This window comes from Triticum aestivum, chromosome 3A, assembly GCF_018294505.1.
Source record: "Triticum aestivum cultivar Chinese Spring chromosome 3A, IWGSC CS RefSeq v2.1, whole genome shotgun sequence".
NCBI lineage: Eukaryota > Viridiplantae > Streptophyta > Magnoliopsida > Poales > Poaceae > Triticum > Triticum aestivum.
The window spans coordinates 641108773-641136652 of record NC_057800.1 but is presented as its reverse complement, the minus strand read 5'-3'; the positions used below and the strand labels follow the sequence as shown (position 1 = coordinate 641136652).

The 27880-nt window shown below is 47.8% G+C and overlaps 1 protein-coding gene and 1 pseudogene across 1 annotated transcript; one reads left to right on the top strand and one right to left on the bottom strand.

Moving 5' to 3' along the window:
• Window positions 1-8489: 8489 nt before the first annotated feature.
• Window positions 8490-9660, bottom strand: LOC123058888 (heat stress transcription factor C-1a-like; annotated as a pseudogene).
• Window positions 9661-16982: 7322 nt separating this feature from the next.
• LOC123058887 (formin-like protein 20) lies at window positions 16983-18759 on the top strand. The gene is made up of 4 exons (XM_044481561.1): window positions 16983-17237; window positions 17316-17580; window positions 17700-18258; window positions 18346-18759. Exons 1-4 carry the CDS (start codon window positions 17107-17109, stop codon window positions 18636-18638), a joined length of 1248 nt encoding a protein of 415 aa, XP_044337496.1. The 5' UTR covers window positions 16983-17106; the 3' UTR covers window positions 18639-18759.
• The last annotated feature ends 9121 nt before the right edge of the window (window positions 18760-27880 follow it).

Sequence of the window (27880 nt, the reverse complement as noted above, 5' to 3'; positions counted from 1 at the left end):
CGGTGCGTTGCGGTATAAGATCAGACGAGATGACCCTGGTGATGTTAACGACGAGCCCCTCAGGAAGAGGGTTCCTGCGAAGTTGATGTGGTATGCTCCTATAATACCACGGTTGAAACGTCTGTTCAGAAACGAAGAGCGTGCCAAGTTGATGCGATGGCACAGTGAGAACCGAAAGAAAGATGGGAAGTTGAGAGCACCCGCTGACGGGTCGCAGTGGAGAAAAATCGAGAGAAAGTACTAGGATGAGTTTGCAAAGGACCCAAGGAATGTATGGTTTGCTTTAAGCGCGGATGGCATTAATCCTTTCAGGGAGCAGAGCAGCAATCACAGCACCTGGCCCGTGACTCTATGTATGTATAACCTTCCTCCTTGGATGTGCATGAAGCGGAAGTTCATTATGATGCCAGTTCTCATCCAAGGCCCTAAGCAACCCGGCAATGAAATTGATGTGTACCTAAGGCCATTAGTTGAAGAACTTTTACAGCTGTGGAATGGAAACGGTGTACGTATGTGGGATGAGCACAGACATGAGGAATTTAACCTTAAGGCGTTGCTGTTCGTGACCATCAACGATTGGCCCGCTCTCAATAACCTTTCAGGACAGACAAACAAAGGATACCACGCATGCACGCACTGTTTAGATGATACTGAAAGTATATACCTGGACAAATGCAGGAGGAATGTGTACCTGGGCCATCGTCGATTTCTTCCGACCAACCATCAATGTCGAAAGAAAGGCAAGCATTTCAAAGGCGAGGCAGATCACCGGAAGAAGCCCGCCATGCGCACCGGTGATCACGTGCTTGCTATGGTCAATGATTTACACTACGTAATCTTTGGAAAGGATCCCGGTGGACTAGCTGTTCCGAATGACGCTGAGGGACACGCACCCATGTGGAAGAAGAAATTTATATTTTGGGACCTACCCTACTGGAAAGACCTAGAGGTCCGCTCCTCAATCGACGTGATGCACGTGACGAAGAACCTTTGCGTGAACCTGCTAGGCTTCTTGGGCGTGTATGGGAAGACAAAAGATACACTTGAGGCACGAGAGGACCTGCAACGTTTGCACGAAAAAGACGGCATGCCTCCGAAGCAGTATAAAGGTCCTGCCAGCTACGCTCTTATGAAAGAAGAGAAAGAAATCTTCTTTGAATGCCTGCTCAGTATGAAGGTCACGACTGGCTTCTCGTCGAATATAAAGGGAATAATAAATATGCCAGAGAAAAAGTTTCAGAACCTAAAGTCTCATGACTGCCACGTGATTATGACGCAACTGCTTCCGGTTGCATTGAGGGGGCTTCTACCGAAAAATGTCCGATTAGCCATTGTGAAGCTATGTGCATTCCTCAATGCAATCTCTCAGAAGGTGATTGATCCAGAAATCGTACCAAGGCTAAGGAGTGATGTGGCGCATTGTCTTGTCAGTTTCGAGCTGGTGTTCCCACCATCCTTCTTCAATATCATGACGCACGTCCTAGTTCATCTAGTCGACGAGATTGTCATCCTGGGGCCCGTATTTCTACACAATATGTTCCCCTTTGAGAGGTTCATGGGAGTCCTAAAGAAATATGTCCGTAACCGCGCTAGGCCAGAAGGAAGCATCTCCATGGGCCATCAAACAGAGGATGTTATCGGGTTTTGTGTTGACTTCATTCCTGGCCTTAACAAGATAGGTCTCCCTAAATCACGGTATGAGGGGAGACTGACTGGAAAAGGCACTCTTGGAAGAGACTCAATAATATGCAGGGACGGCTATTCTTGGTCTCAAGCACACTACACAGTTCTACAGAACTCTATGTTGGTGACCCCGTATGTCGATGAACACAAGAACAGTCTGCGCTCCAAACACCCGGAGCAGTGCGACGACTGGATTACATGTGAACACATCAGGACTTTCAGCAGTTGGTTGGAAACACGTCTTAGAGGTGACAACACTGCTTGTGATGAGTTGTACTTGTTGTCCAGGGGACCATCTTTGACTGTATTGACTTACAAAGGATACGAGATAAATGGGAATACATTTTACACGGTCACCCAAGATCAAAAGAGCACCAACCAAAACAGCGGTGTCCGCTTTGATGCAGCAACCGAGAGCGGAAAGGACACATATTATGGTTACATAGTGGACATATGGGAACTTGACTACGGACCTGATTTTAAGGTCCCTTTGTTTAAGTGCAAATGGGTCAATCTGTTAGGCGGCAGGGTACAGGTAGACCCACAGTACGGAATGACAACAGTGGATCTGAAAAATCTTGGGTACACTGACGAACCGTTCGTCCTAGCCAATGATGTGGCACAGGTTATCTATGTGAAGGACATGTCTACCAAACCGAGAAAAAGAAAAGATAAGGAAGCGAATACATCATACGATGAGCCAAAGTGCCACATAGTTCTTTCAGGAAAAAGGGACATCCTGGGAGTGGACGGCAAGACAGACATGTCTGAAGATTATGAAAAGTTTCATGAAATTCCTCCCTTCAATGTCAAGGCTGACCCAAGCATCCTGATAAACAATGAAGATTATCCATGGTTACGGCGCAATAAGCAAATGACACAAGCGAAGAAAAAGTGAATACTTTCTCCCGCAACTATTATGATGATACCATGCCAAATTTGTAACAGACGAACATGCTACCATTGTCCGTTTTGTACATGCACATGCTATGTGGGTGAAATTATGATACCATCCCAACTTTCAACTTTTTCAGAGTTCATTTGAAATGCTTTCATGTCTTATGGTTTGAAACTTTGATACTTCGAAAGTGATTGTCCATTTTGTACACGAAGTGCATCAAGTTTTTGTCGTAACCCTCTCTACTTTTTGGAACATGCTATGTCGGTGAAATGATGATACCATGCCAACTTTCAACCTTTTCAGAGTTCATTTTGAAATGCTTCCCAATTTCAGAGTCATTTAGCTCAAAGAATGAATTAATAGCAAACAGAATAAACTACAAAACTTTTATGAAAATAAAAACAATCAATTAAAATATTATGTTATGATCAACTAAAATAAAACTATAATATTCTTCAATAGCAAAAAGAATATAATTTTTGTGACCTAAAATCAAACTATAAGTATTTAATTGTAAGTATAAATAAAAAATAAATAGGAAAGAAGAAAAAATTCTAATTTTATAGTAAAGTTATTCATAAGCTAGTGATTCACACAAATTTTTAAAAATTCAAATTTAAACTATTTAAAATTTAAAACTAATGGCACTAACAGAAAGTTTATAATTTTTTTGACCTAAAAGCAAAGAAATCACTAAAAAACTAAATAGAAAGTATCGTCGGTGTGAGATACATGTACCGTCGGTGTCGGACACTACACCCACATCCCACAAGTGGCGCGGGCTTCGACGCCCACGTCACTTGTGGGACGTGGATGTAGTGTCCGACACCGAAGGCCACATGTATCTCACACCCACGATACTTGCTAGCTATTTAGGGTTTCCTCTACCGAAAAGAAGAGGAGAAATAAATAAGAAGAAGAAAAAAGAAGAAAAAGAAGAGGAGAAGAAGAAAGGAATAGTGGAGATTCTATTTTCTCTTCTTCTCCACTATTCCTTTCTTCTTCTCCTCTTTTTTTTCTTCTTTTCTTCTTTTCTTCTTCTTCTTCTTCTTCTTCTTCTTCTTCTTCTTCTTCTTATTAGCCGGAAGTAGAGAGAGGTTTCCTAGTGTCAAAGTATTGAAGAAATCCATGCCTTCATCATTAGCCAGAAGTATTGAAGAGATCTTCTCCTCTATTATTTCTTCTCCTCTTTTTTTCTTCTTCTTCCTCTTTTTTTATCGGGAACGAGGGTCGTCGAGGGACATAGATGTAGTGTCGTCGTTGTCGATATATACCCCCTCCCAATAGCTTACTATGATTAGGTAGCTAGTTCTACGTTTGGCACTAATATATCCATCTGTCATGTTTGAATAATAATTGCCATGTTGTAAATATTTGTAGAAACTATGGACAACGCCCTAGACGAAGCAACAAAAGAAGCGTTGTTGAGGGACGTAATCGCAGAAGGAAGTGATGCCATCTCGTTGTTTCTCAATGAAATCGATGGTCTGGAAGGAGAGGGTGAACAAGCTGGCTACGGTGACCTAATGCCGGTGCAAGAAGAAGAACATGAGGACGGCTCCGGTGACCCAATGTCGGTGCAAGAAGGAGACCGTTATGACGGCTCCGGTGACCGAACCGGGTCCGGCCAGGTATATATATTAGTTAAGCCTATGCTGACTAGCTGATTGATGCATTCATTGTTTTAGTATGTACACATATTAATTAAGTCTTTGTTCTTTTTTCTAGCCCTCCAAATCGAGCACAACTTCGGTAAAGAGACGAGGCCCGAAGAAAAAGTTGAGCTCGGATGAAAAGTTTGAGATCATAGCAATCGCGCCCGACAGCCAACCTATTGAACCCCTCCGGACAAAGAGCGCATTTGTTGCTCAGTGCGAGGTTCTGGTTAGGGACAAGATCCCGATAAGTATCCAGCAATGGTTTAAGCCGGCTACAGAAGACCCTGAGGTGTCTTATGTCAATGATATGCAGAAAAATGATCTTTGGACTGAGCTGAAGTCAAATTTCACCCTACCGCCTGAGGATAATCCAGAGAACCCAGTTAAAGAGAAATTAATCAAGTCTTTTGCTCTGAAGAGGATGGCAGAACTATTCAGGAGGTGGAAGAAAGAGCTGAATAAGTTTGTCGAAAATAATGAGACACCAGAATTCAAGGGCAGATATGAGAAGATCAGAGATCACTGGCCCACATTTGTGGCCCACAAGACATCAGAAAAGAGTAAGAAGATGTCGGCGACAAACAAGCAAAATGCTGCGAAGAAGAAGCTTCACCATCGCACGGGGTCAGGTGGCTACCTCGTAGCCCGGCCTAAGTGGTCCAAGACTGAGAATGATCTGGTTCATAAAGGGATCGAACCAGAGACAATTAACTGGCCAGACCGTTGCCGGACTTGGTTCTTCGGGGCTGGCGGAACACTGGACCCTGTAACAGGGAAGTGCATTTGGACGAACGATCAAATGGACATACCAGTCAGTAAGCTTAAGCAGTATATCGAAGCAGCGCAGGAAGGGACATTCTTTCCAGACAGAGAGAACGACGAGCTCACAATGGCCCTCGGGAATCCTGAGCACCCTGGACGGACACGAGGCACGCCAGGCTCCATTCCGTGGAAGGTTGGGTTTCCGGACGCAGGCGGTTACAAATCCCATGAGAGGAGGAAAAAAGTGCAGCAGACCCAAATACAGGCGCTGCAAGCAATGGTAGACGTGATAGAGGAACGAGAAGCAAATCGCAGCAAACGTACTGCTGAAGCCTCCCCCGAAGCTACCCCGCCATCTCAGCGCAGAAGCAGCATGGCTTCCACCGAGTTGCTTCAGCTGGAGCATGCCTTGACGGCTCCTGCTAGCTATCCCGTGGATGCTATAACGGAGTCTCAAAATTGCCACCTTATGACGCAATGGATGAATTTGAAGGTCAAGGCAGCTGTTGGCTCTATTTATCCTACTGAACCCGGCGCAACTTTTCACTGCCGGCCGATTCCATAAGGATATGCTAGGGTGATGGTGGATGAGATAACGGAGGGATTTGAGGACCTCCAGCTTGACCACCCTACCGGTGAAGGGGAGACTCGGCTGGGGTCTGCTCTGAAGACTCCGTGCCTATGGCGGAAGGAGCTCATCAACCTTCCGAACTGGACGCCACCGCCTCCTCCTCCTCCTCCGGCGAGTCAGGGCACTCCGCCTCCACCGCCTCCTCCTCCGGCGAGTGACGATCAGGGCCCTCGGCCGGCTCCTTCTCCGGCGCGTGGCGGCACTCCGCCTCCTTCTCCGCCTGCGCCGACGCGCCCGAGCAGCCAGCCTCCTCCTTCTCCGCCTCGTCAGCAAGGGCGAAAGAGACCTGTCGCCGCTCCAGCTGCTGCGGCGCGTCGTAGTCCTTCTCCTCCGCCTCTTAAGCAAGTAAAGAAGACAACCGCTCCGTCTGCTCGGTCGGCGTCTAGCAGTACAAGCAGAGGCGGGAGGACATACAGATTCGGTCCTTCTCTGAAGACTCCAGAGAAGTTACCATATGAGAGTACCCTGGAGGAGAACGCCGAGATCACGCGAGAAGAAGTGAGGAACTTCTTTGAAGGGGTGAAAGCAAAGAAACATCCACCTCCGGAGGAGAAGGTAGATCGGGTGAAAGTGAAGCGCACTCTGGCTGCCCTGACAAAACCACTGAAGTCTGATCTGCCGAAAGGAAACTATGACCGCATTATTGGAAAGGAATTTGCCGAAGCGGAGCGGTCGGGAAGTACTGTCAGTGATCAAAGGCTGAAAGAACGACGAGCTGGGAAACAAATTGCCCAGCTCGGCGAACAAGCGAAGCAATCGTGCCCCCCGCTCAAGGTGCCTAGCCACAACGTCGATAATGATCCGAGGATGGTGCCCGGTTATAGCAATCTTGCAGATTACCTGCCCGACGAAGTACATTATGAACCCATGGAGGTGCAGATACAAAGATACGAGTACGGGAAGCCTCTCGTCAAAGATGAAAGATCTCTATCAACGATGATGCAAAGATTGCATGATTGGTACTTGAAAAACTGCAGAGACTCTGGGGGGAGGAGTACTTTGTATGTGAAAGTTAAAAAGGAGCATGACCTCGTTGGAATTGATCTGTTACCTGTTCCATTTGAGGAGTTCTATCAGTTTTTCAATCAATTGGCCCTCAATAAAACAACGGTCGCCTGCTACTGTCTGTAAGTAGTACTACTTCTGTCATTAAGTTTCTCTATATAGCTTAGCTCTTTCATTGCATGTATTTATAATCATCCTCACTATATTATGCAGATTGAAGATCGCCGAATTGAACAAAAGACAAGTCGGTGATATTGGGTTCATTAACACACATCTCATAGATGCAACTCAGGTTAAACTTCATGCCGCAGCTACCGAGGCCAACTTGCTACGATCGTTCGTAATAAATGAAAACAAAGATATAATACTCTTTCCTTACAACTTCAGGTGAGTGTTACTGTCTTGTGCGTATTCGGTTTCCCTTATATATTAGTCAAGGTTATAGTAATGTAATTCATGAGTTATGCATGTGTGTGCAATTTCCACTATATTCTCCTAGAGATTAAGCTTGAGCAGGGAGTAGTAACCGTCTTGGACTCTAAACGAAAAGATCCCAAGGAGTATGCGGACATGACTGAAATCCTCAAGAAGTAAGTTAAATCGATCATTATCCACCATATCAGCAACTTTGTTCATTCCCTGATATCAAGTAATTGTTTTCTTTGTCCGGCAGGGTTTGGAGAAAACTCACCAAAACAGTTCCGGGACTGCCGAAGGAGCTGGAATTTAGACACCCGAAAGTAAGTACTATAGTAGCATGTTCCGCGCATCTCCTAGTGATTCAAGCGCTAGTTTCATCAATACCATTTATCATTCTTGCTTATCAGTTTGATTGACCTCTATTTCTTGTAAAGTGGTTGTGGCGGGAACAAGGGAATGATTTCTGTGGATACTACATCTGCGAGTCCATCCGCCACACGACCTGTTAGCGGGGTGGGTACTCTAACGAACAATATGAAGTACGTAAATAACAACATTCACAATTTTATTTTATTAGCATCATTTGTGTTGAGTTTCATTCATTTATATATATATATATATATATATATATATATGTATTGACCCCCTTCTTCAAATTAGATGTTTCGGAAGCGGGATGAACTCCTAGCACCAGCTCGCATGCGAGCAATTCAAGAGGAATTGGCGGCATTCTTTCTTGACCACGTGATCCCTGAAGACGGAGAATTCTATGTGGACCCTGAGTCCGTATGATTATATTTGTAAGAGATAATTATTGTATATATGTAGCCGGTAGTGTCAGATAGATATACGAGAACTTGTTGTTCGACCAATCTCTCGGAGAAGGAGAGGTGGTCGATATCACTTCTCTCTGTATGCATATATGTTCATGACGATCTTCTGTTTCCTTCGTTTGCTTACTAGCTAGCTAGCGTGTCTAGTCCTCTCTATACGTATGTATAGTGCGTAGCTTCGACCAAGCACGGACATAACAGAGGACACTTCTCTCTATTAATTATAGCTAGCTAACACAATATATGAAACACCTAAATTAACCCCCCAAAACCCCCCAACCCCCCCCCCTTTCAAAAAAAACAAAAACCCCAGCCACAGAAGTGCTGACGCGTGGATGCCTATTGGTCCCGGTTGGTGCCACCAACCGGGACCAAAGGGTCTCCTGACTGGGCTCTGCGCACTGCCCACGTGGAGGGCCTTTAGTCCCGGTTCTGGATTGAACCGGGACTAAAGGGGGGAGGTATTAGTACCGACACTTTAGTCCCGGTTCCGGAACCGGGACTAAAGACCCTTACGAACCGGGACTATAGGCCCTTTTTCTACCAGTGATCATGAGCCAATACAGAAGTACTCTCCACCATGATCTGACCAGACTGTTCTGTACACATTCGACGATCTGACATACATCTCGCTCCCAGCATCGATGGTGCCAAACTTAAAGAAAATGCGTGCAAATGATTGCTAAATTACTAAGCAGAAGAAGGTACTATTGCATGTGCATGCACTACGCGCCATGTTTAGAAGAAACACTGACCAAGTAGGCAGAACGGGAAGGGGGTCTCCACCGCGGTCCCACTGTCAGTTAGTCCCATGCCGCTGCCGCCGGCCTCGAACTCCGGCACCTGCTGCACCCCGGAGCTCGCGGAGGGCTGCTCGAAGGTTGTGAGTTTCAGTGGCGACATCGGCTCTGCCCACTGCCAGACTCTAGCTCCGCTCATGGCCGTGTCGCCGAGAGCCAAGAGCGGTGAAGGCGCCGAGTGAAGCGGGGGTGCAATGGGAAAGGAAGCAAAATCACGGGAAGGCAAGTGCATGCGCTGGAGCTTCTTCTCGGCCGCCTGTTGGAGAAGGTGGAGGGAGGTGGCCCTGGGATCCTCGTCGAGCCGGGCAATTAAGGGCATGAGCCGGTCACTCCGCCGCTCCGTCGCCTGTAGTCGCCGGGCCATCTGCGCCAGCTGCTCCCCGATAGCCGTCTGCTCATGCCGCAGTCTCCGAACCTCCTCGAGCAGCGCCTCCCTCCCCTCGTCGTCCTCTTCCTCCTCCACTTCCTATCGTATATTGGCCATCACGTGCTGCTCGCCGCCGCCGACTAGAGACGAGCAAGAGGTCTCGCCGCGCTTCTTCTTGTGGCGCACGATGCGCGACAGAAGGTACATCTGGCCGCGCAGGAACGATTCGTGCGCGAACTCCCATCGGTCCGGGTGCACCTTCCGGAAGCCCTGCACAACAACCTCACCGTAGCAAATTAAGCTGCTAGCAGATATTTCTTTCAAGCAAGTGTATGTACAGTGCACGTGAGAAAGGATACTCACGTATGAGTTGAGCTGGCGGATGAAGCTGGAGAAGTTGCCGTGCTTGAAGAAGCATGGGAGGAGGAGCTGCGAGAAGCCGGCGACGTCGGTGACGAGGAAGCTGTTGTTGTCCCTCCCCCACCTGACGAGCGCGTCCGTCCTAGGGTCGCTCACCATCTGGTACGTCTTGGCCACGAACGGCGCCGTCTGGAGCTCGCCGATCAGCCCCAGCGCGAGCTCCTTGTGGAGGCCGTCCATCCTAGCTAGCTATATCCTATGTACCAGCTGCCTAGCTACTTCTCTCCACCAGGACCGCCCGGCGGATCTCAGACACTGGGAGTTCCCTCTACTATATCTCACTCCCGGACGTCAAAATCCCTCAAAAGGCAGGCAGACAGGTGGATTGCTCGCAGAGAGGGGCCGGGCGCTGGCCAATTTTATGCTTGACAGGAGGCGCTAAACGCCTAAACTAATACTGTAACCCTGTGATGAGCTTACAGTATAATTGACGTCTGCGGGCTTGGAAAACTGGACAAGATCCTTCACACACTACTAGTAGCGTGTCGATCGATCCCCAGCCTTCTTGCTAGGCGTCGCCATCGCGTTCTGGTGATATATCATTGAAACCGTGCCACCTTTTCGACCAGAGCGTGCTCCAACAGTACAGAAAATGATAACCTAAGCATCAAAACCCAGCTAACCCAACTGCCTCGACCATCTCGACGTACGTGTGGTCTCTCTCAAGCTTGTTCCTCTTGATCTGGACGCCTGCCAGCTCGTTCCTCTCCTCGATCGTACTGTGTTGATAATGCGATCGATCGCCTCGTTGCTTGTACTAGTACACTACAGTCTCAGATGATGATAACGTGACGGATATGGACTGTGCTTGTAGTAACAAAATATGGGTGCTGGGGCCTGCACTTAAGCTTTACGGGAGTAGAGGACGGATGCTATGATGCGGGTGTGCTCTCTTCCAAAATATCTTGTCTCCTCCGATGCTTTTGGGATGGATGGGAACAGCGCTGGGGCCAGTCCTGCTGCCTCCTCGCGTTTGGCTGGTTCCCAATGTCAGATAATCATGTTGCTTTAGCGAGCACGTAGGGAATAGTGCATGTTTGTTTCTGAGATTTAGCTTGCATTAGTTGAGTATAGGCTAGCACGTACACGTTCTGTCACGTCCAATTAGCATTTGTTTTTGTTAGCTAGTTTGTTAGCCACGAGCCGTAACTTGTGCGAGCCGTGCATGCATTTGCATGGGCCTGAGATGCATCCGTTTGCATCGGGCCGTTTCCTTCAGTCTAGCATCGCGTGGTAGACACGTTCAGGAGCTCGTGGGATGGCACGAGCTAACCGGATCATGGCGCTTTGGTAGGATCCTTACCGGCCACGTTTTCCCTTCTGTAACCGAACAATGAGATATAAAGGAAGAAAAGCCGAGGAGAAAGTGTAACGGCACCAAAAAAATCTCTCGTGTGTGTCTCATCGTTTTTCCTCCACCTGTACGCGCGTGTCTTCCGGCCTCTGATCCAACAATTGGTATACAAAGCCTGGTTGTAGCCGGAGGCGAATCGGCGACGGTGTGTAGCGATGGGAGATCAGTCACCGAAGAAGAGCGACGCTGGTGATGGCGGAAAGTACACGCCGCCGAGCAAGAGGCTCGGAGCTAGCGGCTCCGGCGATGGGACGATCGTCGTGGCTGCGCCGGTGAGGAGCGTCGGAGTGCCGATCCAATACCCGCAGCTGACAGAAGGTAATTATCAGTTGTGGGCAGCGAAGATGAAGATCATCCTCAAGCCAATGGGCGTGTGGTCGGCGATCACCGGAGAAGACGTCGACGAGGCCAAGGATCAGGGAGCCATGGCTGCTATCTCGCAGTCCGTTCCCGATGACGTGATGATGTCCATCGTGGAGTACGAGTCGGCGAAGGAGGCTTGGGATGCTATCCGTACCATGCGCATAGGCGATGAGCGTGTGGTGCAGGCGCGCATCAGCCACTTGACAAGGCGCTTCGAGCGGCTAACCATGGAAGATGACGAAGAAGTCGGCGCGTTCGGGCGCCGACTCACCGCGCTCGTCGCAGAAATTCGAGCACTTGGCGAGAACTTGCAGGAGCACGCCATTGTCAAGCGGCTGTTCGCGGCGGTCCCGGATCGCTTCCTGCCGATAATCGGGACAATCGAGCAATTGGGCGACGTCAAGAAGATGTCGGTCGCCGAGGCCATTGGGCGGCTGCGGGCGTTCGAGGAGAACGAGTCCGGGCGGCGCCAAGACCGCAGCGACGACGGCGAGAAGCTGATGCTGGTCTCGCGTGCAGAGCTGGAGGCCCTAATCCAGAAAGAAAAGAAGAAGGGAGAAGGGTCCAGCAGCAGCGGCAAGGACGGTGATGGGCGCGGTGGTGGCCGCGACCGGGACGACGACAGGAAGAAGGTTCGCGGCAAGTTCGACAAGTCCAAGATTACCTGCTTCAAGTGCGGGGAGAAAGGACACTTCAAGTCTGAGTGTGAGGCGTGGAAGAAAGAGAAGGCGCTCCTAGTTGCTGCCGACGTCTACGACGAGCCGGCGCTGCTCATGGCTATGGCATGTGAGCTTGCGCCTGAGGTGGATGGCACCGCAGGTGTCTTTGAGCCTACAGAGATGGAGGCAGAGGGCGGCCATGCACTGGGAGGCGAGTCCTTCAAGCCCTCTGATGCATCGATGGAGGTTGAAACTGCTAAGGCCGAGGTCGCACGGCTACGCGGAGAGTTGGCCGCCGCTAATGCAAAGTTGCATGCCCTGTCTGACGAGTACATGACACAGGCTGAGGAGTTGGTACATGCAAGGGAGGAGAAGGCCAAGTTCTTGAAGATGGATTTTTTTTCAAAAGTATCATGTTTTTTGTAGCAATTTCGGAAACTATAGTGTAGAATGAGAAAAATGCAAAACTAGTAGCCCGTCGGCCAGGGGTGGGCCGAAAAGGGGCTTTTCGGCCAGGGCATGGCCGAAGTAGGCTTTTCGGCCGCGCTTGGGCCGAAAACGCGCTGTCGGCTGGGGCCCGACCGAAAATAGTAGCTTCGGCTGCTGGGAGGCCGAACTGGGCCGTTTTCGGCCCACAGGTGACCGAAGCAGAGCTTTTCGGCCAGGCTACGGCCGAAAAGGTGCGGATAAGCCCCGCCGACGCCAGCGCTCTGTTCTTTCCTGTTCTTCTTCGTTTCCCTTTCTCTCTCTCAGTTCTTCTCTACCTCGCCCCCCCGCGCCGATCTCCTCCATTTGCCACTCATTTGCAAATCCAACCCACAGAATCGGTAGATCATCGCAATCTCCACCGGCCTATGGTGTTATTTTTTGCTATGGGATAGTTTTTGATGTGTTTGGGGAGGAGTAGCCATGGTGGGGAGGAGGAGCCATGGTGGAGAGGAGGACGGGTAGTAGGTGGTGGTGACTAGTAGAAGCTGCTGCAGAGGAGGAGGTGGTGAGGAGGAGGAGCAGGTTAGGGGCTGACCGGAGTTGAACCTCCGGTCGTCGGGGGCGGCGTTGTCGTTCTCCGGTGGTGCAAGAAGCGTACACACACTTCGAAGGTATAATCACGGCCTCACAAATATTATGTAAATTGTATAGTTTAGTTAGTGTATATAAGTCATATTGTGAATTTTAGTGTCAATAAATTTTTGGAGGCATTTTAGCGCATAGTCCGTGTAGCGGATAATATTAGTGTATATTGTGATTAATGAGAAGATGGCAATGTCTGACAGGTGAAAATGTCTGAATCAGTAAATCTGAATGTTTACTACGGCGCTGGTAATGTTCGATATAATGAGTTGGGGGTTGATCTTAGCGAGTTTAAAAATAGCGTCATGACACTAGCTGACCCGGACAGACTGGACATTAGACAGTTGAAGTACTGGTTGACAACTAGTTTCGGTCTGGATCCTGAAGTATGTTCTGTCAGTATTCATGCATTGTGGACCAAATCCTGTAAAAATGTCAAGTGGGAGTTGATGCCGGTAGATAGGAGCCAGCATTGGTTGTCCCTGTTAAGACGCTGTCGAGACCGAAGAATCCACCCATATGCACTTGTGCAACCTGTGCCGAAGGAGGAGAATACCGTAGAACTCCACAGGGGGTATGAACCCGGCCAAGGCAGTGAAGTGGCTAACGAGATTGTTTTATCCGGGTCACAACCACAAGATGTGGATGCTAGCCAACCCGAGAAAGAGTCAGACTACGTGCCACACAATGTTTGTGGTCCTGATACTGGGCAGAGCAGCCAGTCGATAATATTAGCTGGTTCAGGTTTTGCTGATGGGGATGAGGAAGGGGATGAAATGCAGAGGGTGATGGAGGAAGAGGACGAGGATGGATTGGTGGAGGAACTGGATTCTGAAAATTCTGAGGATGAAGTTGAGGTACCGATTCCTTCTGCATGGGAGCAGGACATATCCACCGGCCTTACGGTGAACGATGGCCATGAGACTCCATGGCAGTATAATCTGAACCAAGTACAAATAGGGGCTATGTTTGATACAAAGAAAAAATTGAAGTATGCGGTGATAAAGTGGGCTATGTCTACGCAGAGGGTTTTTAAGACACACATATCAAGTCCAACAAACTATACCGTGAAATGTGTTGAAAAAGGTTGTCCAGGGAAGGTGCACGGGCACGTGCCGAAGTACGACATCCACTGGGTTGTCACCATTGTCATCCCACATAATTGTGTGAGGAAGAACCTGCTGGTGAAGCATCCGAACCTGACTTCAAGTCTCATTGCGCAACTCATGTATACTGAGATAGTTGAGAAGAAAGATATGGAAGCAAAACACATCCAGACAGCAGTGAAGGTCAGATGGAAGTATGTCATTCCTTATGGGAAGGCTTGGAGGGCTAAGCAGAAGGCTATGGAGGAAAGGTTTGGGACGTTCTTCGACTCATATGATAATGTTGTCCGTCTCCTGGGCATACTGAAGGAGAGGAATCCCGGCACTTATGTGAACGTACAACACATGAGGTTGCTGAGTATACCAGATTTCAAGGTGTTGAAACGAGTGTTCTTCTCTTTTGGTATGTGCATCGAAGCTTTCCGGCATTGTCCTCCTGTTCTGTTTGTGGATGGTACATTCCTGACCGGTCAGTATAGAGGGCAAATCCTGACTGCTATTGGTGTGGACGGGAACAATCAAATCATCCCACTTGCCATGGCATTTGTGGAGGGTGAGAACTTTCTCAGCTGGGTATGGTTCTTCCGCCAAGTGAAAATTGCCATTGTGAAGGACCGACCAAACGTGTGTGTCATTCATGACAGACATGCTGGTATATTGAAGGCCGTGAAGACACTTCGTAATCCAACAGATGACGAACGAACACCTTGGAGGGACTTGCAGAGCCGGTGGTGCATGCGCCATCTTGGGGCTAATTTTTTCTCACAGTTCAAGAACAAGCGGTTGATGAACTTGTTCAAAAAATTATGCAAGCAGAGCCAGCAGCGCAAATACGAATTTATTTGGTCAAAACTAGATGAGTTTACTAAGAAGCAGGTCCGTGCGAGGAAGAAAATGGAAGAAGATCAAGTTAAATTAGCAGCACTCATCGCGGAGCTAGAGGAGCCAGTAGGTCTTTGTGACTTGCCAGGAATTGACCCTCCTAATACTACGAGAAAGAAGGGAAGGGCAATAAAGAATTTTTCTGAGTGGATAGAGAAAGAGCCTCCAGTGAATTGGTCTTTGCTGCATGACACACATGGAGCTAGGTATGGCCACATGACAACCAATCTTGCAGAGGTGTATAACTTTGTGCTGAGAGGGAACAGAGCATTGCCACTCACAGCTATTGTGGAGGCTGTATTCCATGGCACTTTGAGATATTTCAGAGAAAGGCACGAGTTAGCACAGAAGCATATTGAAGATAATCAGAACACACCTTATTGTAGCCGTGTCATGGAATACATGGCAAAGAAGATAGAGAAAGCAAAGAAGCACACTGTCAGACTCATAGGGAATCAAGAAAGGAGGTATGAGGTTCAGCTTCCTACCGATGGTTTTGGTTCTGGAAATGAGGTGAAGACACACGAGGTAAAAATTGGAACGGAATTTTATCCAACGTGTGAGTGTACATGCAACAAACCGAAGTTGTTGCACCTACCTTGCTCTCATGTGTTGGCTGCCTGTGGGCAGATTGAGTTGGATGCTATCTCCTTCGTGTCCCCATACTATTTAAAAGAGGCAGTGCTCAACACCTGGACAGGCGAGATGACAGGGTTTAGAGTCGTCGGCAATTTCAACAAGGTAAACGACGGTGAGAGAGTATATATCCCGCATCCAGACCTTCGGCGAACAAGTAGGGGCAGACGGAAGGCCCGTCGCATCCGGAACGATATGGACCAGTCTGAAGCTGGTGGAGCAACCAGGCAATGTTTGTTATGCGCGGCTTATGGGCATAGGATGAAATATTGTCCCGACCTGAACAAAGATGGTGCTTCCGCATCGACGAGTGCTTCCACATCGACGGCTGCGACAACAAGAGGAAGAGGCGGACGTGGTCGTGGCAGTCGAGGCCGAAGGGGCGGACGAGGAAGAAATAACTCACAAGCTATATAATGTGTCGTAGTGGGTTTTAATATGTCAGGACTATGTTTTAATTTGTAATATGTCAGGACTATGTTTTAATTTGTAATATGTCAGGACTATGTTTTAATTTGTAATATGTCAGATCTATGTTTTAATTTGTAATATGTCAGGACTTTGTTTTAATATGTAAATCCTCATGGACTATGTTTTAATTCGTACTATGTCAGGACTATGTTTTAATTTGTAATATGTCAGATCTATGTTTTTATTTGCGCCTGAGATTTGTTGTTTGAATTGCAGATATGTCTTTGTATCCGTTGCTTAATGGCAACATCGACAGAAAGCACCGGGGCGCCCTATTGGAAGCGGGCAACAACTTAGACGTGTTGGTCACTCGTACCCCAAAGACTAACTGGCTGATACACGATTCATGGGTTGATAGGTATGTGTGCATATAATGGAGTCCATATAATGACTTACTATGTTTTACATACTTTTTATAGCCGCTAACAATATTTTTATTTTGTAGGTTAAGTTGGGCTGGACTTCTACCCTTGGCACGGCTGGTTCAGGGTACATTGGATGAGTGGATTGATGGTCCGGACTTAGATGAGGCAGGTGAACCAGTGCAGTTACACAAGAGGCAAGTGAGACGTTTCTCTTACGACAAGTCACTCCTTACCTGCTTAGTAGATAGATGGAGGCCAGAGACACATACGTTTCACTTCCCATGGGGAGAGATGGCGCCTACTTTACAGGATGTGTCGTACTTGTTGGGATTACCTCTGGCCGGTGCTGCCATAGGTCCCTTAGAGGCAGAATCAGGGTGGCAAACAGCGATGCAGACCCGTTTTTTGGCTGCGGTCCCGACTGCTAGGGCCATAGACAACGATCCTCATGGACCTCTTTTTAGATGGTTGAGCCAGTTTCAGGTAACCATCACGGCCACGTAAACAAATGTTGTTTTTTAGTTGCCCGATTTTCATACAATTATTACGTTTCTATGTAGATTGTCTCGTTAGGACATCCCAATGTTGAGTCCTTCACGGCGCAGTTTGATAGTTTGCACGAGGATCAAGTTATCTGGGAGCCATACTCGGCTGAGGCTATATCATCGAGGTACCCAGTTGGGATTTCTGGATTGTGCACTAGAGATCGGCATTTTTGGATGACCAAGGCCAAGTTGGTGTTCGATGTGACGGTTGAGGAGATGTCTCTTCATAGAGTAATGAGACAGATCGGTCTATATCAAGAGCCTGAGATTCCAAAAATTCCACAGTTGCCAGAGCACGTGCACAAGTAAGTACTAATACTATTTTAGTTGTCAGCTATACATTCATAATATACCTAATTCTGTATCGCGCATGTCAATATCAGGGACAGTCGCCTAGGAGGAAACAAGTCCATGGATTACTGGCTTAAGAGCATTACCCCTTACGTTGACGAATGGACTACCGCTGCGACAAATACCTGGGGTGAGGGTCGGGCATTTAACTGGCAAATGTTCGGGTTGTATCTGCAGCGTTACCGGCATACAACAAGGATCTACTTGGTTCCATCAGCTGCTCCTGATCAGATCGAAGCCCCTCTCACCAGCGATATGTACCCAACTGCCTCTGTTGTGGGAACCAGACACCACGCGGTAAATGCCTTGGTTCTTATATGTTGAGTCTTTTGTTAATCTGGACATATTCGTTTGGGTGTCTATTCGTGGTGTCTATCATACAACGAGGATATAATTGGTTAACTCTTCATCTACAGGGTGACTTGACAGTACAGGCGCGAGAGGAGGTTTCCGCTTTAATGCGGCGCTTTCAGAGGGGAGAAACTATCCCACCGCGAGAGGGCGTCTCATGGTTGAGGCGTCTTGATGACAAGCTACGGGGGATTTACGCTGCTGTTACGTGTAGACGGTCTTCGGATGTTGCACTTCCTCCTTCAGCACATCGTCCGCCACGTCCCTCTGTACAGCATTCAGAACCACGACCCTCTGTGCAACGTTCACAACCACGACCTTCTGTGCACCGTGCAGAACCTCATCCTTCACAGCCAGGGAGCTCTTCCAGGCATGAGCCACCTCCTTCACAGCCAGGGAGCTCTTCCTGGCATGAGCCACCTCCTTCACAGCCAGGGAGCTCTTCCTGGCATGAGCCACCTCCTTCACAGCCAGGGAGCTCTTCCTGGAATGAGCCACCTCCTTCACAGCCAGGGAGCTCTTCCTGGAATGAGCCACCTCCTTCACAGCCAGGGAGCTCTTACTGGCATCAGCCACCTCCTTCACAGCCAGGGAGCTCTTACTGGCATCAGCAGATGGAACTAGGTAACCCTACTCACTACATTCTTTTGAACAGAATAGTAATCGTTCATGCATTTGTATCAATTTTACAAGTTTTTTACTTTACCGCAGGCGGCAACCTGTCGCAACCGTTCATGCATTCAGAGCAGTCACCCATCCTTAGTGGTGGTGCTGATTACTTTGAGGGCGACCGCGAGGATGATGACCATGCTACAAACATTTATGGCTTCTCGCAGACAGTGTTTCACACTCCACCACCACCACCGATGCAGGAGACACAGACCGTGACAGACGAGGTTAACTATGGTCGTGGTTATCGCGAGCCTCGTCCACCGCCTCAGCGCTTATCGCCTTCCGGTCCTCGCCCGAGGAAGACCCAGACTCGTCGCCGTCCCCCGCAGTGATATGCTTATTATCTATGTATGACTCATTATCTATGTTAGTTTCAGACTATTCGCATATGCTTATTATCTATGTATGACTCATTATCTATGTTACTATCGCACTTCCTTCTATCTGATCAGGAGACATATATTGTTTTATGTATGCGAGAGACATATTACTATTAATTCGCATTCTTATTCCAGTTACATTTCCAAATAGATTACAACCGATAATTAAGATACAAGTACATCTGAATTAAACGGTGCGGCTGAACTTGTGCAATACATCTTACATACTACAAAATGAAATTCAGATAGAACATAATGCCCTACAATAATACAATACAAACTGGAATACATCTTACATACTACATGAAGTCATCATCGTCATCCTCTGTTGATGCAGCCCTCTTGCCCTTCGACGATGCGGTCCTCTTGCCCTCCGTCGATGCAGAACTCTTGCCCTTGCTGGATGCAGAACTCTTGCCCTTGCTGGATGCAGAACTCTTGCCCTTCGAGGATGCAGAAGTCTTGCCTTTGGACGATGCAGAACTCTTGCCCTTTGACGATGCAGAACCCGGAAGCGGCGGCATGAAGACATCTTCGTCGTCCTCGCTCTCCTCAGTCCATAAAAATGTATTCTTTGCTGCAGTCCTTCTGAAAGTTTCACTCTTCGGCTCCACTACCTTCTTCCACCTTTCATGCAACCTAAGAAGTTCTTGACGTACCTCCTCATAGGTCCTTTCAGGCCACCCAGACCTACGTAATTGGTGAGCCAACTCATTCATTATGGTGTCACTACCGGTGAGTTCGTCCCATGGAACTATCCTATTGTCCATCCTGAAATCGGTAACTAGACTCAGAAGAGTGCTGCTCATCCCAGGGTGAAAACTACGATCGAATGGATAATGGGACATCTCGACTACACTACACTGGAATGCTTATCCACCTTCGCCTGAAGGGGGTTTTATAGATACAGAGGAGAAAATAAGGCGGGAAAGAGTTGGCGGGAAACGGGTGGCGGGAAGGGGTTGGCGGGAAACGGGTGGCGGGAACATATGGCGGGAAGGGTTGGCGGGAAACGGGTGGCGGGAACATATGGCGGGAAACGGGTGGCGGGAAGGGGTTGGCGGGAAACGGGTGGCGGGAACATATGGCGGGAAGGGTTGGCGGGAACATATGGCGGGAAACGGGTGGCGGGAAGGGGTTGGCGGGAAACGGGTGGCGGGAAGGGGTGGCGGGAACATTTCAGCACGAGCCATGCAACTTCGGCCTACATGAGACCGAAGTAGTACTTTTCGGCCTAGACTAGACCAAAAAGTCTATTTCGGCCTAGCTTTGGCCGAAATTCTCCATTCGGCCTAATGATGGCCGAAATCACCTACTTCGGCCTAATGATGGCCGAAATCACCTACTTCGGCCTAGCTTTGGCCGAAAAGCCCTACTTCGGCCTAGCTTTGGCCGAAAGGCCCTACTTCGGCCAGAGGATGGCCGACGGGCTACTAGTTGTGGTTTTTTTTGCATTACGTCATATAGTTTCCGAAAATGCTATAAAATCTATCACAGTTTTGAAAAAAAATCTTGAAGATGCAGCGTGTGATCTGTGATGAGAATGGAAGACTCAGGGATCTGGTGGTACATGCAGCTGAAGCGCCCATTCAAGTCAAGACGGCGCCGGCCGCAGGGAGTGCGGCAACGACGCTGCCGACGCCGGTCGTGAGGGCTGCTGTTATGACGCCGCCGTCGGCCGCGGCGACACTCGGCGTGAAGAAGCCGGGAGTGAAGATCAAAGGGAACAAGGGATGTCGGTCTGATATGCTCCTCACGGATGAGGGAAGTGAACTCGTTGAGAAGAGCAAGAACTTTGTGATGCTGAATGAGGAGAACGTCAAGCCTTTGGTGAGCATGGATGGATCAGCTGATGCATGGTGGCTTGATAGTGGTGCTAGTAACCACATGACTGGCTCACGGTGCAAATTCAAGGAGATAGATGAAAGCATCAGTGGCCATGTGAAGCTTGGAGATGGATCTACTGCTCTGATTAAAGGGAAAGGTTCAGTCATTGTTGAATGCAAGAGCGGTGAGCAGGTGCATCTGACGGAGGTATATTTTGTACCGAGTTTATCTAGTAACATAATTAGTCTTGGTAAGCTGGCAGAGGATGGCAATCGTGTAGTGCTAGATGGTACATTCCTGTGGATTAGAGGCAGGTCTGGGAAGGTGCAGATGAAGATTAAGAGATCACCTAACCGACTGTACATGGTGCTACTCAAGACAGTTGTTGGTGCTGCTCATGTGTCATCAAGAAAACGGAGCCAAGAAGCTCTCAGACTCCAGCAGCAGCATCTCGAGATGGAGATGCCATCAGTGAACGGGGGTGTCACCCACCGCGGCGTCAGGTCAGGAGCATCAAGCAGCAACAAGATTAGGAAGTGATTGTCAGATAATCATGTTGCTTTAGCGAGCACGTAGGGAATCAGTGGCGGAGCTATGTTGTAAGCTACAGGGGCCATGGCCCCCCCAGCTTTTGTAAAATATGTGAAGGAAATTTTTTTTTGAGAGAAAGATTAGGAAAAGTAAAGTTTTTTGGCCCCCCCAAACGTCCGCATTTACGTTTGGCCCCCCCAAAAGAAGTTACCTAGCTCCGCCAGTGTAGGGAATAGTGCATGTTTGTTTCTGAGATTTAGCTTGCATTAGTTGAGTATAGGCCAGCACGTACACGTTCTGTCACGTCTAATTAGCATTTGTTTTTGTTAGCTAGTTTGTTAGCCACGAGCCGTAACTTGTGCGAGTCGTGCATGCATTTGCATGGGCCTGAGATGCATCCATTTGCATCGGGCCGTTTCCTTCAGTCTAGCATCGCGTGGTAGACGCGTTCAGGAGCTCGTGGGATGGCACGAGCTAACCGGATCGTGGCGCTTTGGTAGGATCCTTACCGGCCACGTTTTCCCTTCTGTAACCGAACAATGAGATATAAAGGAAGAAAAGCCGAGGAGAAAGTATAACGGCACCAAAAAAAATTCTCGTGTGTGTCTCATCGTTTTTCCTCCACCTGTACGCGTGTGTCTTCCGGCCTCTGATCCAACACCCAAACTTGGCTATCTCCTTGACCCTGTTTCCAAAATGGGGATGTACCGAGTCAGTACTCACCTTGTGTCCACGTGGTCTTGCCAACTAGCACTAGCCCAATAATTGATCTACTCCATAGTACTCCTCCCATGTGTTTACTTAGGTCCTGAGTAGTTACCTGCATCATTTCTATTTTTTATTTTTGCCTCCTTGCATCCCTGGCTCTGAGTTTAGCTTGGCGGATTGATGATTGAATACATGCAAAAAAAACATGTTGCGCGCGTAGTTTGGTGCATGCATATGAGTTGCATGCATTAGGAAAACGACTCTTCCCATGTGTTTGATTGCCTGCGTTGGGCTGAGCTGATGCACTACGCGGCGTTTGGTAGCACACATTGGCCTCGATGTAGTAACCTTGTACGCTATATAGTGAGCTTACCATTTATCACCCTAACCAATGCTCTCATTGCATGTTACATACGATCAAAACAATCATAGGATAAAAACAACACCACAATCATGACAAACTAGATGGATATTATGATGTTCTTCTGCCCGCACAACCCGATCTAATCTGCACACTTGGCTACTTCAACATTGGTCTTCTCTTTCAGCATGAACTTGGAGTAATCATTCTCTGCTTCCTCCCCGTTCTTAAACCCTTTAGCGGTTGTCTTTGTAACCATGCACTTGTTCATGACATGTATGACATGAACTGTAGCCTCGTGAAACCATATCCCTTAGTACACCACATACCACTTCATGTAGCATTGGAGACGAGCAAAATTCTAGCAGCAGCTGTCAGATTTGCCGGTAGCCAGGCCCAGGCAAGGATGGTCGGCATATGAGAGTAGTTCTGGATGCATATTTTTGCACTCATTCTACCATTGTTCAAACCGGGTAATCGCGGAATATCCAAGAGAATCACCATGCTACTGTGACTAATTATTGATGAATGCAAGAAATCGTGAAATCCTTTGTTTAATATGTTCCCGTAGGAAATGGACCCAAACATGGAAAAAAATCATGACATAGAAGGAAACACCAAGTGTGGAGACCAAGCCAAAGGAAATGGAGGCGCAAGAAGGCAACAGAGCCAAGGACGGCGCATGGTAGGAGCGCGCCCGCTCGTACCAGCAGTAGTACCGTGTGCCTTCAGCACCATGGTGTCCACCTGAACAAACTTTATAAAGGGGTCTGGCCAAATTCGCTAAGAAGGAGAGTCGGAATCGCCCATCATCGAAAGAGAAGCCATTCACAAACCCTAGCCGCCGCCTTTTCCCATCTCATCTCCATAGCCATCACCACCGCAGCCATCCTCTCCAAGTTAGTCATACTTGTAATCAATGCATCACAATCGGCAACTATTGTAAGACAAATTATTAATCAATCATCTATCCTTGTGTCATCTTCAATGATATCTTTGAAGGAAATATGCCCTAGAGGCAATAATAAAGTTGTTATTTATATTTCCTTATATCATGATAAATGTTTATTATTCATGCTAGAATTGTATTAACCAAAAACTTAGTACATCTGTGAATACATAGACAAAATAGAGTGTCCCTAGTATGCCTCTACTTGACTAGCTCATTAATCAAAGATGGTTGAGTTTCTGACCATAGACATGTGTTGTCATTTGACGAAAAGGATCACATGATTAGAGAATGATGTGATGGACAAGACCCATCAGTTAGCTTAGCATAATGATCGTTTAGTTTTATTGATATTTCTTTCTTCATGACTTATACATATTCCTCTGACTATGAGATTATGCAACTCCCGAATACCGGAGGAACACCTTGTGTGCTATCAAACGTCACAACTTAACTGGGTGATTATAAAGATGCTCTACAGGTGTCTCCGAAGGTGTTTGTTGGGTTGGCATAGATCAAGATTAGTATTTGTCACTCCGTGTATCGGAGAGGTATCTCTGGGCCCTCTCAGTAATGCACATCACTATAAGCCTGGCAAGCAATGTGACTAATGAATTAGTTGCGGGATGATGCATTATGGAACGAGAAAAGAGACTTGTCGGTAACAAGATTGCACTAGGCATGATGATACCGACGATCGAATCTCGGGTAAGTAACATACCGATGACAAAGGGAATGATCTATGTTGTTATGCGGTTTCACCGACAAAGATCTTCGAAGAATATGTAGGAACCAATATGAGCATCCAGGTTCCGCTATTGGTTATTGACCGGAGATGTGTCTCGGTCATGTCTACATAGTTCTCGAACCCGTAGGGTCCGCACGCTTAACGTTCGATGACGCTTTGTATTATGAGTTATGTGTTTTGGTGACCGAAGTTTGTTCGGAGTCCCGGATAAGATCATGGACATGACGAGGAGTCTCGAAATAGCCGAGAGGTAAAGATTCATATATTGGAAAGTTATATACGGACACTGGAATGGTTCTGAAGAGGTTCGGGGATTTTTCGGAGTACCAGGAGGTTACCGGAACCCCTGGGAAAGTTAATGGGCCTCATGGGCCATAGTGGAGAAGAGGAGGCAGGCCACGGGAGGTGGCGCGCGTCTCCCCCTTTCCCAATCTGAATTGGACAAGGGTGGGGGTGCCCCCTGTTGGAAATATGCCCTAGAGGCAATAATAAAATGATTATTATATTTCCTTGTTCATGATAATTGTCTATTATTCATGCTATAATTGTATTGTCCAGAAATCGTAATACATGTGTGAATACATAGACCATAATGTGTCCCTAGTGAGCCTCTAGTTGACTAGCTCGTTGATCAACAGATAGTCATGGTTTCCTGGCTATGGACATGGGGATGTCATTGATAACGAGATCACATCATTAGAAGAATGATGTGATGGACAAGACCCAAACCTAAGCATAGCACAAAGATCGTGTAGTTCGTTTGTTGTAGCTTTTCTGGATGTCAAGTATCATTTCCTTAGACCATGAGATTGTGCAACTCCCGGATACCGTAGGAGTGCCTTGGGTGTGCCAAACGTCACAACGTAACTGGGTGACTATAAAGGTACATTACAGGTATCTCCGAAAGTGTCTGTTGGGTTGGCATGAATCGAGACTGGGATTTGTCACTCCGTATGACGGAGAGGTATCTCTGGGCCCACTCGGTAATGCATCATCATAATGAGCTCAATGTGATCAAGTGGTTGATCACGGGATCATGCATTACGGTACGAGTAAAGTGACTTGCCGGTAACGAGACTGAACAAGGTATTGGGATACCGACGATCGAGTCTCGGGCAAGTAACGTACCGATTGACAAAGGGAATTGAGTACGGGATTGATTAGGTCCTCGACATCGTGGTTCATGATGAGATCATCGAGGAGCATGTGGGAGCCAACATGGGTATCCAGATCCCGTTGTTGGTTATTGACCAGAGAGTCGTCTCGGTCATGTCTGCTTGTCTCCCGAACCCGTAGGGTCTACACACTTAAGGTTCGGTGACGCTAGGGTTGTATAGATATGAGTATGCAGTAATCCTAAAGTTGTTTGGAGTCCCGGATGAGATCCTGGATGTTACGAGGAGTTCCGGAATAATCCGGAGGTAAAGAATTATATATGGGAAGTTGTCATACGGTCACCGGAAAGGTTCGGGGGCATATCGGTATTGTACCGGGGCCACCGGAGGGGTTCCGGGGGTCCACCGGGAGGGGCCACCTCTCCCGGAGGGCCTTATGGGCTGTATGAGGAAGGGATCCAGCCCAAAGTGGGATGGGGCGCCACTCCCCCTAGGGCCCATGCGCCTAGGGTTGGGGGAAACCCTAAGGGGGGGCGCCCCCTTGCTTGGGGGGCAAGCCCCCCTCCCCTTGGCCGCCCCCCCCTCTAGATCTCATCCAGAGGGGGCCGGCCCCCTTCCCCCTTCCCCTATAAATAGAGGGGTGAGGCGAGGGCTGCAAAGGACATCCAAGGCGCAGCCCCTCCCCTCCCCAACACATCTCCTCCTCCGTCACGAGCTTGGCGAAGCCCTGCCGGAGTACTGCTGCTCCACCACAACCACGCCGTCGTGCTGCTGCTAGAGCCATCTTCCTCAACCTCTCCTTCCCCCTTGCTGGATCAAGAAGGAGGAGACGTTACGCTGACCGTACGTGTGTTGAACGCGGAGGTGCCGTCCGTTCGGCGCTAGGATCTCCGGTGATTTGGATCACGTCGAGTAGACTTCCTCATCCCCGTTCTTTGAACGCTTCCGCGCGTGATCTACAAAGGTATGTAGATGCAATCCGATCACTCATTGCTAGATGAACTCATAGATAGATCTTGGTGAAACCGTAGGAAAATTTTTGTTTTCTGCAACGTTCCCCAAAAGTGGCATCATGAGCTAGGTCTATGCGTAGTTCTCCTTGCACGAGTAGAACACAATTTGTTGTGGGCGTAGATGTTGTCAACTTTCTTGCCGCTACTAGTCTTATCTTGCTTCAGCGGTATTGTGGGATGAAGCGGCCCGGACCGACCTTACACGTATGCTTACGTGAGACTGGTTCCACCGACTGACATGCACTAGTTGCATAAGGTGGCTAGCGGGTGTCTGTCTCTCCCACTTTAGTTGGAGCGGATTCGATGAAAAGGGTCCTTATGAAGGGTAAATAGAAGTTGACAAATCACGTTGTGGCTATTACGTAGGTAAGAAAACGTTCTTGCTAGAACCCTTTTGCAGCCACGTAAAACTTGCAACAACAATTAGAGGACGTCTAACTTGTTTTTGCAGCAACTGATTTGTGATGTGATATGGCCAAAGTTGTGATGAATGATCAATGATATATATGTGATGTATGAGATCATTTTCTTGTAATAGGAATCACGACTTGCATGTCGATGAGTATGACAACCGGCAGGAGCCATAAGAGTTGTCTTTATTTTTTGTATGACCTGCGTGTCATTGAGAAACGTCATGTAAATTACTTTACTTTATTGCTAAACGCGTTAGCCATAGTAGTAGAAGTAATAGTTGGCGAGCAACTTCATGGAGACATGATGATGGAGATCATGATGATGGAGATCATGATGATGGAGATCATGGTGTCATGCCGGTGACAAGATGATCATGGAGCCCCAAGATGGAGATCAAAGGAGCTATGTGATATTGGCCATATCATGTCACTATTATTATTTGATTGCATGTGATGTTTATCATGTTTTTGCATCTTGTTTACTTAGAACGGCGGTAGTAAATAAGATGATCCCTCATAATAATTTCAAGAAAGTGTTCCCCCTAACTGTGCACCGTTGCGACAGTTCGTTGTTTCGAATCACCACGTGATGATCGGGTGTGATAGATTCCAACGTTCACATACAACGGGTGTAAGACAGATTTACACACGCGAAACACTTAGGTTGACTTGGCGAGCCTAGCATGTACAGACATGGCCTCGGAACACAGAAGACCGAAAGGTCGAGCATGAGTCGTATAGAAGATATGATCAACATGAAGATGTTCACCGATGTTGACTAGTCCGTCTCACGTGATGATCGGACACGGCCTAGTTAACTCGAATCATGTTATACTTAGATGACTAGAGGGATGTCTATCTAAGTGGGAGTTCATTATATAATTTGATTAGATGAACTTAATTATCATGAACCTAGTCTAAAATCTTTACAATATGTCTTGTAGATCAAATGGCCAACGTTGTCCTCAACTTCAACGCGTTCCTAGAGAAAACCAAGCTGAAAGACGATGGCAGCAACTATACGGACTGGGTCCGGAACCTGAGGATCATCCTCATAGCTTCCAAGAAAGATTATGTCCTACTAGCACCGCTAGGTGATGCACCCGTCCCACAGAACCAAGACGTTATGAACGCTTGGCAGGCACGTGCTGATGATTACTCCCTCGTTCAGTGCGGCATGCTTTACAGCTTAGAACCGGGGCTCCAAAAGCGTTTTGAGCGACACAAAGCATATGAGATGTTCGAAGAGCTGAAAATGGTTTTCCAAGCTCGTGCCCGGGTCGAGAGATATGAAGTCTCCGACAAGTTCTTCAGCTGTAAGATGGAGGAAAATAGTTCTGTCAGTGAGCACATACTCACTATGTCTGGTTTACATAACCGCTTGACTCAGCTGGGAGTTAATCTCCCGGATGACGCAGTCATTGACAGAATCCTCCAGTCGCTTCTACCAAGCTACAAGAGCTTTGTGATGAACTTCAATGTGCAGGGGATGGAAAAGACCATTCCTGAAGTATTTGCAATGCTGAAAT